This window comes from Pezoporus wallicus, unplaced genomic scaffold, assembly GCF_028554395.1.
Source record: "Pezoporus wallicus isolate ANWC-B61680 ecotype Strahan unplaced genomic scaffold, APGP_CSIRO_Pwel_v1 contig_10389, whole genome shotgun sequence".
NCBI classification, from domain to species: Eukaryota; Metazoa; Chordata; class Aves; order Psittaciformes; family Psittacidae; genus Pezoporus; species Pezoporus wallicus.
In genome coordinates, this window is record NW_026637666.1 from 1 (window position 1) to 19239 (window position 19239).

The window sequence follows — 19239 nt, forward strand, 5'->3', positions numbered from 1 at the left end:
GCCCGTCCTGCTGCGAGTGTCGGTGCCGCGCTGGGAGCGGGTGGCCCGCTCCGCCGTGTGCGCGGCCGGCATCCTGCTCTCCCTGTACGCCTGCCACCTGGAGCGGGAGAAGGGCCACGACATCCACTACCAGGCGCTGTGCGACTTCAGCGAGCGGGTCCGCTGCTCCGCCGCCATCACCTCCAGGTGAGGCGGGCATGGGACCCGTGGCCGCCTCATGCTGCCCCGCGGGGAAAGGGCTGGGAGCGGCGGGAGCGCTGCCTCCGGAACCCTGCGGGCTATGGCCTGGGGGGTGCTGGGAGGCCGGGTCGGCTCTGTGAGGGGCGGCTGGAGCGGGCGGCAGGAGCCGGCGGCTGCGGGCCGGGACCCGTCATTGGAAGCGCTTCCCTGAGGCGTTGAGGGGCGGGCGGGCGGCTGGGCCTGTGCTGGGGACCGCAGGGCGGGCAGGCCGAGGAGGAGGGTGTCGGGGCTGCGGGTTCAGGCAGCGCCTTCGCTGGAGGGCTGGTGTGGGAGCGGCGTTTTGTCGGGATCCCCGCGGGCCGGAGGGCGAGGCGCCCGCAATTCGCGTGTTGTAATGACCGGTGATTAGCCGGAGCGACGGGCGGTTTGGTGGTGAGCCTGTGCACCAGTGAAGTGCTGCAGGTGTGGCTGGCGGGTAAGGCCCACGTAAACGCGGGCGGCTGTCGATGGTTGGGTTTGTGTTGCTTTAATTGAAGTACCTGAATGCGGGTTTGATGGGAGTGTCGCCCGGCAGCACTGAAGATTGGCTGTGTGATGCCGAGGAAGTGTTAACTGGTAGAGCTGCAAAAGGCCAGTCCAAACCCTGGTTTATTTGACAGGCTTCCTGTCAATAATTACTTCAGCACTTGCTTTCTAAAGGCCAGTGGCTCTTATTTCTATTAGGAGAGTCAATGTATAAGTTCTGATATGCTGGTGGCTTGGCCTGTTGTCAGGTCACTAGTTGGGTGAGTTGCAGTAATGAAAAGACTTAACCTGCTGTATAGTTACAAGTGCTACCAGGGTGAACGTGGTACAGGAAATACGTTCAGATGTAATTTGACCAAGAAACAGCGTATCCTAACAGCATATTCTCAAGTATCTCAACTGAAGAAGTAAGATGAGTTGTTCAGCAATATCGGAGCTGCTCTGTGCATATATATGTGTATATATATATATAGGCATATAAAGACATACACAAAGGCATCTACAAGTAAGGAGCTGGGAAGGGGAGGGGTTTGGTTCTTCAACAAATGCTTCATTTTTTTAATTAGAATTTAGTTATTATCATGTTTGATGCTTTCAGCTGAATGAGTGCTTCAGATGCTTCCCCCTTGTGTCGTGTCCCCCCCCCAGTGTAACCTGCATCAAATCTGTCACTGCTTTTATAGAGGTACTTGCTGTATCATCAGAACAAGGCAGTGAGGGGGGACATGCCCCTTGTCCATCAAGGTGGGGGCCAGTTAAATTGTTTAGGTAAAACATACAGGGAACTCTTATTAAAACCATTTCTGTGGTGGCAGAAGTGGGGTTGTGTTACGCTACAAAGAGATGTGTGTGTCTGAATGCCTGAAAGGAGGCTCTTGTGATTGAATAAGGGCCTTAACTCTGCTTTTCTCTCTGCCATCAGGTAATCAGTTTGTGAAGGTGCTTGTTCATGGCTCTATATGAGAAGTGTCCTGAAATGGGAAGTTTCAATCTAAACAGGAAGAAGACTTCAGTTAGCTTGCCAGATAACTTAAAAGTTAAAATTGAGCATAGATTACTGAGATTAAACCAAGTGAGTACCATCAGTAAGTTGTAAATGAGTAAATTTTACCACAGCTATCAAGGTAAAAAGAGAGTAACAGGGATTTAAGCACCTAAGTAGTCTCTATAGTTGCCTGTTCTTGTGTAGAGTTGTTTCTTCATTAGCTTTGTATTGTTATTGTAATGCTACTATTGAGATAGGGAATTTGAAGTAATAGTTTTAACGGCTGTTTACTGAATGCTTTGAAGAAGTGAAACAATTCCAATTGTATCTTTAGATTTTTAATTATGGAATGCTGCTTGGTAATTATAGTGTTCATTAGTGACACTGCAGCTGAGATGTTGAGTATGCCATGGTAAGACCTGTAAAATCTTTACTGTAGGAATTCTGTGTAGTAATACGAACAGTGAGGGATAAAATCAGCTAAAACCTCGCTAGCTGTTGCTAGGAGAGTCATGCTTAAAGACTGAAGTATTGCAGCTTGTGATAACTACAGCGAGTGGGAAAAGGACTGTGTGGAAAAGGAGCGTGCGAGTTCTGTTCAGTCAAACCTTATTTGGAGAGGAAGAACGTGCTCTCAGTGCTCTACAGGCCAGACAGAAAAGGATTATTGCTGTAAAAGTAAGTCAAAGGGGCAAGCTATGAAACTTTGAAGCAAGAATAACACTGAAAGAAATGAATCTTACTTTCCACGTTGCCACAGCTCCCCATCCATCAGTCATTCTGTCTCCAACAGAGTATTCCTGGTTACCACGTCACTGGAGTTTCTCTGAAACTCAATTACTGAAAGGAACTTGTAACTGCAGTGTAGTAGAGTTGCAAATACTGTGTTCCAGCATTTTCACATGTAATGCAGATTTAACTTTCATCTGTTTCTTTTCACATTAAACTATTACACTGGCAGTCAGAAATCAGTTGGTTTTTGATTGGCAGGGTTAACTACAGACTTAAATGGGTGACAGACTTGGACTTTGTGGCTTTTACCAGGCTTCTAGAGCGTTCTTCTGGTTGTGGGACTTTTTAAGCTAGACTTGGTGATGGAACTTGTAATATAACAGTGTTATTTTGCATGTTGACTCCAACAGCGGAACTTTAAAAAGCACCTCATGGTGTTGGAACTAATTTTAACTGTATAGAATAATTAGGATAAATTAGTGTACTCCTGCCTGGGCTGAGTTACTTTGGAATCAAGTTCTGGCCTTTAGGGAGGGCTTTTTTTTTTCCACTGATAAACTGTTAACATTTCCAAGTCTTGCTTTTAAGCCAAATCTGGTATTGGCACAACAACAAGAACAGAAATGTTGTAAAGATTACCAGCATGCAAAGGGAGGAGCGCAGAAAAATCTTGTAGGAGAGTCTGACTCATGCAGAAGATTGTGTTGGAGAGATACCTCCCTAGTATTCCTTATTCAAAATACTCAGGGTCATCATATTTCAAGCTGTTATCATGGAGAAAGTTCATGAAATGGTTTAAAACCAGCTAAGGGCTGTATATAAAGGAAGGTATGAGGGAAACGCGTAGTATCTTCATTTGGCAGTTGTATAGCTCTTTTAAGTGAGTTGCTGTCTCATAATTGGGAGTGATGAAGTGGCAAGCATGGCTTTATTTGTAATGAAACTGGCTAACAGCAGTTCATGACAGATAAATACCCTTGGTCTTGTTGTTAACAATAGTTTCACAGAGGGAATTAAGCTAATAGACAAGTTTCAAGTAATATGGATAGTGGTATGGCTTGAAAGAAAACGTGACATTGAAGTAGTAATGGAGAGACCCAGAGCTAGGGAGACTTTTAGGCCTTCTGCTATGTTTCTGCTTTCTGTCCTGATTAATTTCAGGTTCCTGCAGAGCAGTTTAGTGAATGGCTCTGTTTGAAGCAAGTTTTTAGCGTGGCATGTGTTAATGCTGTGACAACTTCAGTGCAGACTGAAGACAGATGGCATGAATGAGCAAAGGGCACAAGCCACTGTCTATCTTCGGCAATACTGGGAGCTGTGTAAGGGAAGAGGTTTGGAAACGGTCAGTACTGCTCTAGGTTAGCATCTTTAGCTGACTTACTGAAGAAGTTCTAGAGTCTGTTAAGGTTCTGTGTTCATCTGGGTATAATGTGGTAGATGATGTATTTTAGGGGTTCCTTCTTCTGAACTTTATGCTAACGTGCAGGGTCTTGGATTGCCATCGTGCACTTGAGCCACTCTGAAACGCCTGTTTTGAAAGTCTGATATGCATGTTTGCATTATGTCTTCCAGGGGGTGCACCAAAATAATCATCTGGTGCTTCTTGGAAATGCCTCTCTGTAACATTTTGCATGCATCGGGGACTGCTCTGTGCAGACGTGCACTCGTTCTGCTGGTTTCGCCCTTGCAGCCTGTGTCAACTGTAGCATTATTGTTCTGCTCACCGTCATCAATCACTTCAAGCAGTGAGTTTAGACCTGAGTGTAAATGATGTATTTGAACTGCTTGTCCTTGCAACACCGTACTTCAGTGCTATGTTGTGTGAGTAGAAGTACGCTGGGGTGGAGATCACTTCTCTACACCATGGGCGTGGAATATACGATGTTTATATCCCCTTCAGTTCTGTTGTGGGGCAGTTCCTGTAAACTTTGTCTTGTCAAGTTTGCTTGATTCCAGGTTAAGAACAGTATTTAGTGGTTATCTTTTGTATTAATGGTAAGTTCCCAGCTGTTTTTTATTGCTGTACCTGCAAGCCAGCATTCAGATTCATTTGAGGTTGACAACTACAATTGTTAGTGACTGGGGAGAAAGGTGAGAAAGGGTGAAAGTAGCTTTATGCAGGAAGTGGGAAAAGCATGTGTAGTCACTTTTTGTGAACCAGTGGGCACAAATGAGACCTGTGTGCTTTTTAAGCTTCCCTGGTTTTGCAAGTCTCTGCTCTTTTTTAGTCAGCATTGTCTTTAACCTGAGCCAGGTTGTTTTTGTTGGGCATCTTCCATTAGGAAAAGGTAGAAGTTTGATTAAACTGCTGAAGGGCAGCATGTGGAGCAGCTGGTGTTACATTCAACAGGAATCGTATTTGTGGTTCTTAGGCTACTGAAATAGTTTACATGAAAATGTGGCCTCCTGAGACTCAGCTATAATCTGTCCTGTCATATAAAATGAGGATTGCAGTGGTTAGAGAGCAGCTGTAATGATGCTGCTTCAGTTATTCTGGAGCAAGGGTTCATTGTCTGTGCTGTCTGAGGGAAGGTTTGAAGATCTCTAGCTTGTTGCTTGGGCAGAGGGAAATCAGTGTAGGCAGAATCCATCTAGGATGTCAGGCCTTTGTTTCAGCAGCATTTGGAATGCTGCAGGTTCAGGGTGATGGTGAACTGGTATAGCTGATACAAATTTTACAGCTAAGGATGGTGAGCCAAATAGTGCAAACAACTTGAGGCCAAGGTAGGCTGTGTTATTCTGCTTTTTTTAGCCTGGTTTCCAGAGGAGGTTTTACCTTTGCACTGTATTAATAATTTATTGTTTATTTTTTAATCTTTTAATGGCAAAACTTAAAGGAGATATTGAAAAGATGTGCAGGTGAGGCACTTAATGACGTGGTTTAGTGGTGGACTTGGCAGTGCTGGGTTAACGGTTGCACTCAATCATAAAGGTCTTTTTCCAACCTAAATGATTCTCAGTTAGTAAAGTTTCATAGAAACAGATTCAGTGCTAAAAGGGCAGGGGGAGAGACTCAAAGTAGTAACTTTGGAGGGAAAACCCTGCCATGTGAACTGAGGCTGGCTGTCCCATTTGGTCTGCCAGCCAGGCAGGCAGCACATGTGCAAACAGGACTGGGACAGAGCTGATAGCTGATGGACTTGATTGTGGAGGATGTGAGCTGGGAGGGATCCAGAGGTTATTCCATGTGCTGGGGGGGAGGAAGGCGTTTCAGGAACTCTTACAGAAAACCAGTTTCATTGGCTCTAAAGGAGGCTGTTCCCAAAGCAGCAGGAGCTGATGGTTCAAGTGAGTTTTGCCTTATCTTTTTAACAGGAAATTGATAACTTAACACTTCAGGTTGCTGGAATGCATAGTGGCTGAGGTCCAGGTTTTATATAATACAGCAGTACCCTCACTACCCGTCTTTCCAACCTTACAGTGTCTACATGAACTTGTGTATTCTGGCTTTTCATCAATCCACCGTTTCCAGCTTGACTGGAATTTGCAGTAGGGCTGAGAATTATTTTGCCTGTTGCAAAGTAAATTTAACAAAGTGCCTATAGTTCAAATTCAGGCTTCATTTATGATAGCTTAATAGATGAGGTTATGTAGAACAGTGCTGTTGGCTTGCAGCTTGAGTAACCAGTGTGTCTATGAAAACTGCTATAAAATAATTAACCACTTTCTGCTTGAGACTTCCTGATCTAGACACTGAGAGGTTTTTGGTCTGTTTCTGAGGTAGAGCTGGAAGAGATACAGAGCAAAATCCTATTTGTTTAGGGTAAATCCTGTGCATAGATTGAAACATGAAATGAAATGGACCACAACTTTTCAGCACTCTTGGCAAGTTTACAAGTGGGAGGTTTTAATCTCCTTTCTTTCTTATGGTTCTAATCGAAGGCTTTTACTTAATTTATTAAAACTCTTAGAATGGCCTGAGCAACCCCGTAACCGTGATCTAGGTTTAAGCCACAAGCCTCTAATGAAGTTGTAAAGAAGCTGCAGCCAGTTTCTTAACATTGCTCCAGCTCCTTTGACCTTTATATGAGCCTTTCATCGAGTGTGATGATGTGTGAGCATAGGCCAGCTCTACTTCCCTCCTGAGAGCTTCCATTCTGTGCTGTAACTTATCTCAGAAGTCAAATGACACTTCAGGAAATGGGCACATCGCTTGCCAGATGTAGGCTTATTTTAGGAAATGATATTTATTGTTTCCTCAGGGTTACAAAGTGGTAAATGGTGCTTGCTGTCGATAACAAAAGAATGCTAATGGGATGAAAAGCAATCTTGAAATGAGGGGCTTTAAGTAATGTTACTGTGAAAACAAAACTTGAGTTCTTTAGTTCTTTTGAATCATCCATGCCATTTAATAACCTGGTCTCCTGAAGGACTTGAGAGCATTTTCAACTAGATGTTCAGGAGACTAGAATGTGAACTGGGAAGTGCGTGTGCTTTGTTCAAGGCATCTGCTGCTGGCTGGTGTCAGGGACGTGGTTCTGAAGCTGGCTGGCCTCAACCTGATCCAGTATGGTCATTTTCATGTTAAAATGAATATACAGTGGTTAGTTCTTTTCTTGACAGGAGAGCTATGGACTGCCAAGTGAAACTGAGCTGATGTGATCCTGGCATCACTGGAGGTTGTTGTGGAGGTCAGGTGGGTGTTCAGAAAGCGTCGAGGTGCACTCAGGAAAGCTTCAGCATAGGCATGACAAAAAGTCACTGTAGTATTTGATTTTGGGCGTTAGGAAATTACATGAACAGTTCTAAACACTTTGTCTTGGATTTCTTGAATCACTGTTCTGAAAATGTTTGTAAAGAGCATTCAGAGTTGTACCTGCAGATGAGGAGTGAATGAGTAGGGGGAAACCCCAGTGCAGAAGTTTCTTAAGCTGATTCTTAATGATGATTGAGGTTAAGAAGAGCATCTTGGGGAATGATCTCTTTGTAAAAGCCCTTAAAAACACCTCCGGCAGGTAAGTGTAAGCACTGAAGTGGTTGGCTAGAGCAAACAGTATAGCATTTCTTACAGAGACAGGATGAAACAATAATCTGACTCATGGCTACATGCATACTTTGTTTGTTTGACTTGCTGTGTTCGGCAGGCTTGGAATTCTGTTGCTTTCTGAGCTAAGACTGATAACTTACAGCTTTTAACATAAAGATGGAGCTTGTTTACTTAGTCTTTAAAATGACCAAGAGGCTGTGTGCTTCATGTGGTTCTCTTGGTTGCCTTTCTGCAGTTACAGTAACATGTTTAGAGTTTAAGTGTACTCCCACAATCCGTTGTTCTGGAACATGGAGGATGTTCATAATTGTTCAGAGGAGGTGAAGATTTAACAGAGTAGGATTTTATTTGAGAGATGTCACTTGTGGACCAAAATGACCTCAGTTCTTCCTGTTAACAGGTGTCAAGTGCATGCAAATGCTGCTTGCAACTTCTGAGAACGCAATGCTTCTGATTGTGGTTAAATAGCACAGCCCAAAAGGGACACTGTTTAGTGCCTGGGTGATCATTTTCAGTGCATTTCCTCCTCTTGATAGAGTGAGATGCACACTGGACTAGAAGTCACTGACTGCAGTATAGCGAATAGTACAGTGAATAGTATTCGATTTTAGGCATTGGAAAACTGCATGAACACTTTGCCTTGGATTTCTTGAAGCGTTTGTAAAGCACTTTCCAAGCTGTACCTGCACACGGGGAGCGTCATCTTGAACAGACAGGAATGGAGTTACTTCAGCCATGCAGGAAGATGGCTCAAAGGTTTACTTTAAAACTTCCTTGTAGTTAGTTTGCTTTTTTCTCACTAGGAGTGAGATTGGGGTGCGGCAGAATTAGTCTTGCCACTTGTGTTGTCATAGTGCTCTGAATCACGCAAGGGTGGCTTCAGCAAGAGTTTCACAACAGAGCACTTGAAAGGGACAGGGAGCCAAAGTCAGTACCAGGAAAGAGCGGTGTTGGGCTAAGCTTTCATCGTGCTGCAGAGGCAGCTCTTGAATTGGTGCAGCTCGTTTTACTTAGCGTTCTGTGGCCAGCAAACTGATCCCAGTTAACAATAGGTCTTGTAAATCATAATCCTTATGAGACACACAAGAACTTCTGAGCTGTTTCTAGTCCTTTTTACTAATCTGTTACTTGGAATTCGTGGTTAGAACTGCAGTCTTCTCGCTATTTCTTTCCATATGTTTAGACTTCCAGTTACAACTTGGGTGTGATTTGCATGATTCAGGTGGGAGAAGGAAGATTCCTGTACTCGGTGTTCTACCTTCTTCCAATTGCTTGCAAAGTACTTGGCTTGTTGTGCCAAGTGGGTTTTGGGACCTCCTTGACAGAATTAGGAGATGATTTAGCCTCTTCAGGAAAGAAATTAGATAGAAATGGAAATACACAAAGTCTAAATATTTTGCTTTTCAGATTGATGCAGAAAACTTCCACTTCAAACCTTGCAAGGCTGGAAAAAGTGCTTCCTCTCAAACCCCAGGCTTCTCGACTGTCTTCAAGTGTGTGGAATAAGATGCGAGATCAGAGCTGTTGTACTCCATGGACTGAAATTTAATACTCCGTGTTCTTAACACTGCTGCAAAGCCAAGGAGATATTTAATGAACTATTGTATGTGGAGAAAGCTTTCACCTTCTCGCAGCTGTGAGCAGTTCACCTGGGGACCCTGACCACAGGAAGGGCTCAGACTCATTATCTTTCCATTAGCAGCATTTTATTCACTTGTAGAATAACTGAAGGCTCAGATTCTGCAGTCTGAAGTTTCTGATGTTTTAAGCTTGAGTTTGCTCTGGAGCATGACAGGATCTTAGGAGCACACAGTAGAGGTGAGAGCACACAGCTAGAGCAGGGAGAGGGTAGGAATTCTGCATCCTGCAGTTACTTTGAGCTTGGCTAATGTGAACCACAGACTTAGGTACACTTAGAATCATAGAATAGTTAGGGTTGGAAAGGACCTTAAGATCATCCAGTTCCAACCCCCCTGCCATGAGCAAGGACACCTCGCACTAAACCATGTCACCCAAGGCTCTGTCCAACCTGGCCTTGAACACCGCCAGGGATGGAGCATTCACAACCTCCCTGGGCAACCCATCCCAGTGCCTCACCATCCTAACAGTAAAGAACTTATTCCTTATATCCAGTCTAAACTTCCCCTGTTTAAGTTTTAACCCGTTACCCCTTGTCCTGTCACTACAGTCCCTAATGAAGAGTCCCTCCCCAGCATCCCTATAGGCCCCCTTCAGATACTGGAAGGCTGCTCTGAGGTCTCCACGCAGCCTTCTCTTCTCCAGGCTGAACAGCCCCAACTTCCTCAGCCTGTCTTCATACAGGAGGTGCTCCAGTCCCTGATCATCCTCGTGGCCTCCTCTGGACTTGTTCCAACAGTTCCATGTCCTTTTTATGTTAAGGACACCAGAACTGCACACGATGCTCCAGGTGAGGTCTCACGAGAGCAGAGCAGAGGGGCAGGATCACCTCCTTCGACCTGCTGGTCACGCTCCTTTTGATGCAGCCCAGGATATGGTTGGTTTCTGGGCTGCAAGCGCACACTGAAGCTGGCTCACGTTCATTTTCTCATGGACCAGCACCCCCAAGTCCTTCTCCACAGGGCTGCTCTGTATCTCTCTTCTCTGCCCAACCTGTAGCTGTGCCTGGGACCTTGCACTTGACATGGTTGTCAAAGAACACTTTGTGTTCTGCTGTTTAGTCTCTCAGTAGGGAAGGCCTGAGTGTGTTCAAATAGAGTTTAAAGTCACCCTGCAGAGAAGTCTCACTTGGAGACAAGAAGAAATTGCACCTGTGGATAGTAACCTGAAGCACCTATAAATGTGGTAATAGAGAACAGTAAAAACAATGCAAAATGATGATTCCTTTAATGTATTTGGCTCCTTAATACTGCATTTGGTAGCTGGACACATGATGCAGTTGTCATGTGCTGTGGCCATCTTACCAAAGTTCTCACTGAAGATCCAGATAACCTCCAGTGTGTGCGAGGAAAGTCTTGTCATAGCGAAGATTCTTTGGAACTTGCATATTTCTTTATGATGTTTGCTTATCTGTTGTTGCATGGTGTTTGGTCTGCTTTGAAATCCCTCCCTCTTGGAAGCATGGCTTCCTTAGCTGTCAAGTGCTGCACTCGCATCTCTACAGCTGCTTTCCCAGATCTTTGATGCTGCTTCACTCACAAACTACACTGGATGCTAAGCGGGACTGTTTGCCATCGTATACTGGAGGGAGGATGTGCACTCAGCCTTGTGCAGCCCCAGACTTCCACTGGGATGGCTGCAGGGAGCGAGGCCACACAACACTGCTCACCCCAGCAATTGACTTGGTGCCTTTCTGAGCCTTTGAGGCTCCGGGATACAAGACGTTGTCCTGTGGTAAAGCAGTGTCAGTCTTCTCTGTGCTGGCTTAAAGCTTTATATTCGCACCGAGGTTTCACTTCAGTCAGTTATGAGATTTGAGACCAAACTGGTTGAAAGCAGGTTTGGTTTTTTACTGTTTATGCAGTAAACGTGCTTTGTAGGGGCGAAGTTTCTGCTCAGTTTCTAGGTGAGAAGAGCACAAGACTTGGGTGTCATAGTTAAATCCAGACAGTTACTAAGGTTGAACTAAAATGATCGATTTGAAGACGTTTTGAAAATACTCTGCTAATGGCTGTGAGATCATGAAGTGTTTTGGAGACCATCTTAAACTGGACTAATTGGTACCTTCCTCACGTGAGGAAACTGCTTGTAATGTGGTGGTAGCCTTTCACTGGTCTCAGATGTATGGCAAAGTATATCAGCAATGTTCCTGTAGTGCACAGAGAGCAAACCTGTGCTGTGCCTTGGTTTAGCGCTGTTGCCTCTAACTAGTACAAGAAGCTCTTTGGGAATGGCACTTGTGTGAGCATACATGGAGCACGCAGGTGTTCACTGCTCCAACAGCAGGGAGGGATTGTGCTTTTATTTACATAGATACATGACAGTTCACCTGATAATGTGAACTTAGTCTTTTATGCAGTACTTAACTTGGTGCTCCAGAGACGTGCTGGCGGGTATCCTAACCTCTTGTACATGAGTTCAGTTGCATGTTGAAGCACTAATAGATACAGTCCTCTTTGCTTCTAACAAATAATGGCATGATCTGCCTTAGGGCATTGAATTAATGGTTTCTTGCACATTTGCTCATTTAATCTCTTATCCCCTTCCTGCTGCAGCAGTTTCATAGGGCTTGTGTCACTTTCTGTCTTATCACTAAAAAGTTGAAAGTCACTCTGTGGTTAAGGTACTGGTTCAAGATGTCACACTGTGCCAGGTCTGTGAATCCTGTATGGTACCATCTCCAGCTTGTCTGCTTGACGGATTTGGGTTCCTCCTAAGGTGTTAGGCTGATCAGGAACAGCTAAATGCAAACACATACTCTGCTTTTCTTGGTCTGGGGCCAGTTAGAGGAGTGCTGGTAGAGTGGTAACAACCAGTTACCAAGTACTGTTTTCCCTCAGCTGTATGGTGAGCAGTGTCCAACTTACTATGCTGGTATGAACTGCTAAGGCTGTTGTTGGAGGAAGCAAGTGTTTATTTGATGAAAGAGCTTTAAACTCCAACCCCAGGCAGCAGACGTGGCATTCGGTGAAGTCGCAACCATATGATTTGGGTAGTTTCTGGTGTGTCAAATAACTTCGGCCGGCAGCGTGCAGGATGAAGTTCTACGTAGTGCACCCCGTGTTGCAAGCTGCTTGGTTTTCCAGGATAACTGAACCTCGTATAGGACTGTGGTTGTCATGTCAGAATATATGGTGTGTGTGAGGGGTGGGTTTTCTTGATTCCTCAACAGTGCTGAACTGAAAATACTGATGTAAAGCAACAGGTACCCGAATACGAGTTAATTAGTTTCACTGTTTTACAGATGGGGTCGAGGATTCGGTCTGTTGGGTTCCATCTTTGGAAAGGACAGTGCAATAAATCAGTCAAACAGTGTTTTTGGACTCGTGTTTTATATACTACAAATGCTGCTTGGTAAGTATTAATTCAGTTTTGAGGCTAAAGTGAAGCTCTGTGGCGATGAGTGTATTACACATTGTGTAATCTGCAGGAGACCAGACAAATGCATGTGATTTTTATCTTTTTTAGCACCAGTCTAATGACACATCTCTCCAAAGGGCTTAAAACCCCAACTGATAACCAAAGCAATTGCATTTTTCTCCTGTTATACTATTATTATAAGCATCAAGAGAGTTGCTGCACTGGTATTCTCACTTCAGTGTATTTAGCATTGTCTTGCATGACAGAAAAGAGAGGAAATAAAAATGGAATTCACGAGTTTTGCAGGAGTAATAGGGATAGGAAAAAAGTGCATGAAATTAATAACTTGCATACTTCTTTGTGACTATATGGTCTGCTATAAAGCTGTTGACAGACATAACTTGACCAACCTGTAACTTTCCCATAACTCAGGAATACAGAAGATGGTTAATACACATACTTCTTATCAAAGGACTGTCGTACAGAACCTAGAAGCTCCCCTCCAAATAGCAATTTGGGAGCTCATGGTATTTTAAACAGGCTTCTATGTAATACCAACTTGCTGAGTAGCCTTCCGTTCGAATTAGAGTGCTTAGGCTTTTTGCTCTGTGTGGAAGGGGGGGAATGAGAGCAACGGTAGTAACTTTCTCTCTCTTGTTGCAGGTATGACAGCAAGTGCAGTAGCAGCTCTAATCCTCATGACATCCTCCATAGTGTCTGTAGTAGGGTCATTGTACTTGGCATACATTCTGTACTTCGTGCTGAAGGAATTTTGCATTGTCTGCGTCATCACATATTTGCTGAACTTCATTCTCTTTATCATCAACTACAAACGACTAGTTTATTTGAACGAGGCCTGGAAACGGCAACTCCAACCCAAACAGGACTAAGGCCTGTTTGAACTCTTGACTGACAGTCTGAAGACCCAACTTCCATTAAGTTTATTTTGCAGTAATTTTTTATTCTCCATATCAGACACTTTCCCAGAGAATCATAACAGAATTTTTAATTATCAATTTGAAGGGGCCCTAGATAATTGCTTTTTCCTTTGTGCTAATCTTCAATGTGGTTATGAAAGAAAGCTCTAATACAATCAAAGACAAGCTTTAACTTTACTTTGAAGGAGTTTTAGCCACAGCAAAACCTAGACTCTCTTCCCCCCTCCACTTGTGAAGTGGGTAACACTTGCTATAAAATATCCTGTATATAAATTCAGGTATAACAAGATGTGATCATGACATTAAATATTCTAGACTAGGATTTACCATATTTAATGTTGCCATGTTTACAGTATGTGTATTACTTTTCTTTTTTTAGCTGATGGACTTAGATTTGACTAGGACTTATGCTGTAAATAAAACTAGAGATTCTGGTTTCATCCCTGGAGAACTCACTGTACAATCAGTTTTGCTAGCCTAGGAGCTGTCAGTGTTCAGCTAATACTCGACTGACGTGATGGAAGAAGTGACCTGTGTAGAACACTGAGTTGCTGCACTCGCTGCTAGTGCTGTCGTGAGAATGATGGTTGGGTTTTGTTCCATTCCTTTTTGTCCGTGTCTTCAGTAACAAGCAATGGAATTAAAGCTGAAACCTGAAGTACGTTTGTTAAACCACAACGTCATTAATTTCTGTACAGAATGAAATAGCTTAATGTGGTCAATAGAAAGCTGCCACTGGGATATTACATGGAGATTGGGGGTTGGTGTACCAGAGTTCTTTGGAAGGACTTAATTTCCATGCAGAGCTGTTTCATTTTTAACCTGTGGTCAGCCAGCCAGTGTTACTAATGCTTGATGTTATATGAATGCTGCAGTATAGAATTGCAATTTGCAGTGGAAACCACTGACTGAATAGGATAACCAAGAAGCAGTTCCTTAATTGATCTTCGTCGGGATCTTTGGTTTGTGCTATATTAGGAAATGAACTTTAGGCCTGACATACATAAGATCCCTTGGAAGGGCACGCTGTTTAGTGAGATAAGTAAGTAAATGTGCTCCTGAAAATGAAATGTGATCCAGTGCTATCATTGCTCTTTCTAATAACTAACTGGGAATAAAACAAAATTAAACTGCAGATTTAAACAGAGGAACAAAATCGTAAATGTTGTTTCTGCACTCAGTATTCTAAGGCTGAATGTTAAAAGTGCCTTCTGTCTTAAAATCCTAAACCAAATACTTTGTGTTGAACTTGGCAGGCAGAAGTGTCCTTGCTTTAAAAATGAACAAACCAACCAATTCCCAGGCAAACTTGCTGGGGATAGAAGAGTATTAAGAGATCTGTTTTAGTTTTTAGACTGAGAAGTGGTAGCAATATTGTTTCAGTTAAATCAATGCGATTGAAGGTTGATGATGCAATTTGGGAAAGTAAAGTACTTGTGTTTCAGACTCTGTGACACCAAAATGTATTGGTTCAGCTACTTTCTGTAATTGGTGCTGTGCTGCTTTTTGCCCTTGTCAGCTTCTAAATATGAAGAACTCCAACTGCGTACCCATTTATTTAAAGAATGAGCTTAACTAATTTTAGGATGTTTTTGCTTAAACATGAATGTCAGAGAGACACTTACGTTGTCTGGCTAGGTGGATTCTAAACACTAAGTTGTTGAGGATAAACTTGACTGTGAAACATGCAGTGTTCCATAGAGAAAAGTAGACTTTTTAGATTGAATTCACAAAATACTATTTAAATTACTAAAGTAATTTTCTGGTTTGTATCAAGGATGTAGGTGGAAACTGCTTTTATGTATAGAGTTCTGTGGTATGAGTAACATCTGTTGCATGTAACACTAAACTACTTGTCCCTCTTGTCTAACAGTTTTAGACAATTCATTAAATGCGTTTTGTATTGACCAGAGTATAGTTAAAGCTTGTCTTGATGTTTAGTTCTGTCTCTCAAATGCCTTGAGCTTTGATATGAGGGGAGTGAATGATGTTAAACTGATCAAACTGATCCTTCAAGGCTTTACTTCGTTCTCTTACAAGCCTTGAGGCTCTATCACTGTTTAATACATTGTATAGATTTATTTTGATGCAGTCCTGTGATCTACTCTAAGGCATCTTTTTCATCCGAGGAAGAGGTGAACATGTGCTGCCTGCAGTGCTTAGTCGCAGCGCTGATCCCTCAGAACAAGCAGCAGTGGAGACAAGTATTACCAGTGATTACTTGGTCCAATTTCTGGGTGTAGTGCACACCAAAAACAAAGGAGAAAAGCCCCATCAGCTGAAAGTATAGGTGTTGACTAACTTCACTGTGTCTTGTGCTTGTCTGTGTGGGCATAGTCTGTTGATTCAGTTTGCTTAGTAAACTTGTTTAGGGCCAGATTTTGTGCAGTCGTGTCTGCAGTCCTTGTGTGTGTGTGGCCATAGGGATCAAATGGAAACAGAGTTTGGTCTCTGGAAGAATTTGCAGCTACACTTTGTGCACAAACTTGCCAGTCTGATCCTCAATTGTGAACTCTTGTCTTGTGTTCTTCTCTTGCAGTTACTTTTTACTGGAAGTGATTTGCTAGAAATGGCCCTAACTCTTCTACTTCCTCCCTTGTGCTTCGGAAATGCAGTTGGCCTGAATAAAGGGCAAAATAATGTTAGCAGTAGAAATCTGGACCTTTCTGCTTCCAGTTCTTTGACTCTTTCCTTGTTGCTCCCAATGATAGGACCAGCATATTTCTTCCAGTAAAATGGCTCAGGTTATGATTAGTTAATGTGATGGAAATCAGAGGAGTGCTTCATGCAACTCCCCCCCCACCTGCCCCCAGCCAAAACTAATGCTGTGGCAAATATTTAACATGTAGTTGATATTAATTTGACCCTTACAAATCTGAAGGCAAATTCTTGAGGAATCTTGGGGATACTATGGGGAAAAGCCAGTAACTTAATACCTGGTCTGGCAGGACAGGGGGGCATTACACAGATTCTGGTTATGTTTCAACACTCAAAGAGAATGGGGGGGTTAAGGGGGGGGGAGAGAAATCATAATATACAAACAGTGGTTCTGAATTTGGGCTTCTCCTCACCCTCGTTGGCTCTTAGAAATTCCATGGTGGGGTGGAGGATTGGAAAGGCAAAAAACCCAAAAACTTCCTAGGAATTAAACATTCCTGAAATCCTCTTACTGTAAGGTACTTGCTACTCTGAAGGCCAACGAAGCATTCAAGTCTCGTTTCAGAAATGAATGTTCTTGGAAGTTTCCTACTGTCAAGTGTTTGCAATGCTAAGGCCAATGAAACATTCCCTACCACCTTCGCTATCTAAAGTGACAACAAATCTCTTTCTTAGGTTTCTGCATACCATAGGATGCGTTTGTCTCTGCTGTACAGATCTCTCAATGGTTCCAAAAGATTGGTGAGGTGCTTCGGGCAGCACTTGATGCTCCTAATTTATATGGGCTAAAGTTAAAGAGATCTACTAGCTTTGGTTCTGCCAACTTCGTTTAAATGTGATCTAGACAAAATTGGTCCAGAAAAGATGAAGTATTCTGCTACCATAAAACTGTATTAAGCATGGCCTAAATACTAGGTGTTTGTTCTGTATAGTATGTTCCATCGACTATTTATTACTAGTGCTTTAAGCTCCAAATTAAACATCCCTTGAAATGGAGTCATTGGGCAGATGTTCCTTTTATCAATATAGGTTGAGAGATTCTCTATTGGAGGTTTAGGATCCAATTTTGCTAACAGGTAAACCAATGTAAATATGTATGAATTCTATTTGTTGCACATAACTTTTTTTGGTATAAAAAAAGAATAAATGTAGAAATTACCTGTGGATGTCTTGCTGCAATCATTCTTATGCTGCATTCATTCCAAACATAAGAGCTTGAATGAACCCAATTGGAGGCCTTTTTGGACTCAGTCTGAGCCTTAGAAACTGTTTTTAAAGTCAGTACTGTAATTCTGTTTGTAGACATGTACTAAGCTGTGATTGTTTTCGGAGATACTGTCTCTTAGCAGCAGAACATTTAAAGCACTCGGGTGCCCAGTGATACCAGTTCAGAGCATTTCTGCAGCTTCATCGTGTCTTGCTGACTGTTGTGTGCACACGGGTGTGTAAAGGGTGAGCAGCATTGACTTGAGGCTTTAACTGTTTATAGTTCTTTAAGCATTGTGCAAACCCCCCCGTGTTCAGTGTGTTATTGTTATCCCTTCCTGCTTTCCTTGGTTCTGTAGTTCTGCTTTACCTCTGCCCCAGCAAGATGACCAAGTATCTGAACAGTGCTGTGTTCTTCTGGACTTGGGGAGGGAGGAGCTGCTGGGAAGGGTTAGATAGGCGGCTTGGGCTTCCGATTGCACTGAGTTCTTGAGCACAAGCAGGAGCTAAGACTGAAATGTGTGCTTACTGTACGTGTGGGTATTAAACTTTGCATCCGTTGTGTTGGACTGAAAGTATAATAGAGTTCCTTCTGCAACCGCAAGCCCTGTGTGTAACCACAGCGATCTGGGCCCTAGTTTGTAATGAGTTAACAGTGTCAGACCTTTATCTGTGTTCTGATGTGGCAGTTGTTGGTGTGTCACGTCTGTTGAAATGGGGAAGAAAATGATTTAAAGGAAATTATGTCTAGAGAGCGAAAAGTCACAATGACTTTCATTGTTGGCTGAAGTATGGTATTTGCTCTTTTCCCATGGTACCTTTTGAGCAAGTTTCTTTACACTGTGGATGGACTTCTATATTCTGGAGTTTTAGTTATATAGAAAATGTGTAGACCTAACACAGTAGAGAGTGCTGATATTATGCTGCTGCTTTTCCCTTAAAAGCAAAATTGTTCTGAAGTCTGCAGTAAACATGTACATCCTTATTCTGCCTGTAGCAGTGTGGACAGTGGAGCTGGTATCTAACGTACTGCATCTAAAGGAAAGAGAATATGGGAGAAGAGCCAGTTGCAGGAACAGTCATAGCAACAGTTTCACAAAGTATCTGTGCTTCAGAATAAAACAACTACATAATTGTACCAGCTTCCAAAGCGCAGCAGGCAGCCTCCAGTCTGGCATTCTGCTGTGGGTGACACTGCTCTTGGGACAGCCCTGGCATGTTGCAATAAGAAGTTTGCAGAATGTTCTGAGCTTTTCTGAGTGTTGGCATCATCTATTGCAGTCTGAAGCCTGGTCTTTAGGGTCCTCTAAGCCTGTTGGGCAGTGTGAAAGAGATGGTTCTACACTGCGTCACTGTCTAATGTAGCATGTGCACATTAATTTACACATCACCCTACCCCACAAGGCTTCAGGCTACTATCAAAAAGGTTTAGAACAAACTTACCCTCTAGACTATTACTGTAACACGTAGTGACAATTTAACATGAAGGACCTCCTTCCAAGCTGGAAGATAAAACACATCTACTAATGGCTGTTCTGGTACTGTGAGTAAAAGAAATAGCTTTAGGCAAAGTTCAGTTGATGTAGTACCTATCTAACATATTCCACCTTGCTGCTGTAGTGTGAATTCTGTACTGTTTTGGAGTATGTTGGGTATCCTCACAGTAGTACTTTCTACAATGCCTGAATGCTGTGAACTCTCAGAATTTCTCAGCCAGCTGCGTATGTTCTGTTCCACAAGGGAAACTAATATATATATATAAAATATATATATATAATATATATATATAATATATATGTATGTATATATATATATAGTGCTCTTTGGTAATCCTGCAGACAGCCTGCTGTGATCTGAGTAGTGTAACTGTTAGGGGAGTATAACTGGAGACCCTCATTTCCGTTGGAGGGATGTGATGTTCATTTATAGTAACTTGGATTTAAGTCCTCAGCATTGACTTGTATCATTTAATACATGTAATGCTTTTTTTTTGCCATAACCAGATACCTCAGTCAGGATCTCTAACTTCA

At 42.9% G+C, this 19239-nt stretch overlaps 1 protein-coding gene across 1 annotated transcript; it reads left to right on the top strand.

Annotated features, from left to right (window-relative positions):
* Positions 1-4: 4 nt before the first annotated feature.
* VKORC1L1 (vitamin K epoxide reductase complex subunit 1 like 1) lies at positions 5-15257 on the top strand (the record flags this gene model as incomplete). The annotated part of the gene is made up of 3 exons (XM_057407140.1): positions 5-186; positions 12292-12401; positions 13071-15257. Coding segments are annotated over 3 exons (519 nt in total), but the record flags the coding sequence as incomplete, so codon positions are not given.
* Positions 15258-19239: the final 3982 nt, after the last annotated feature.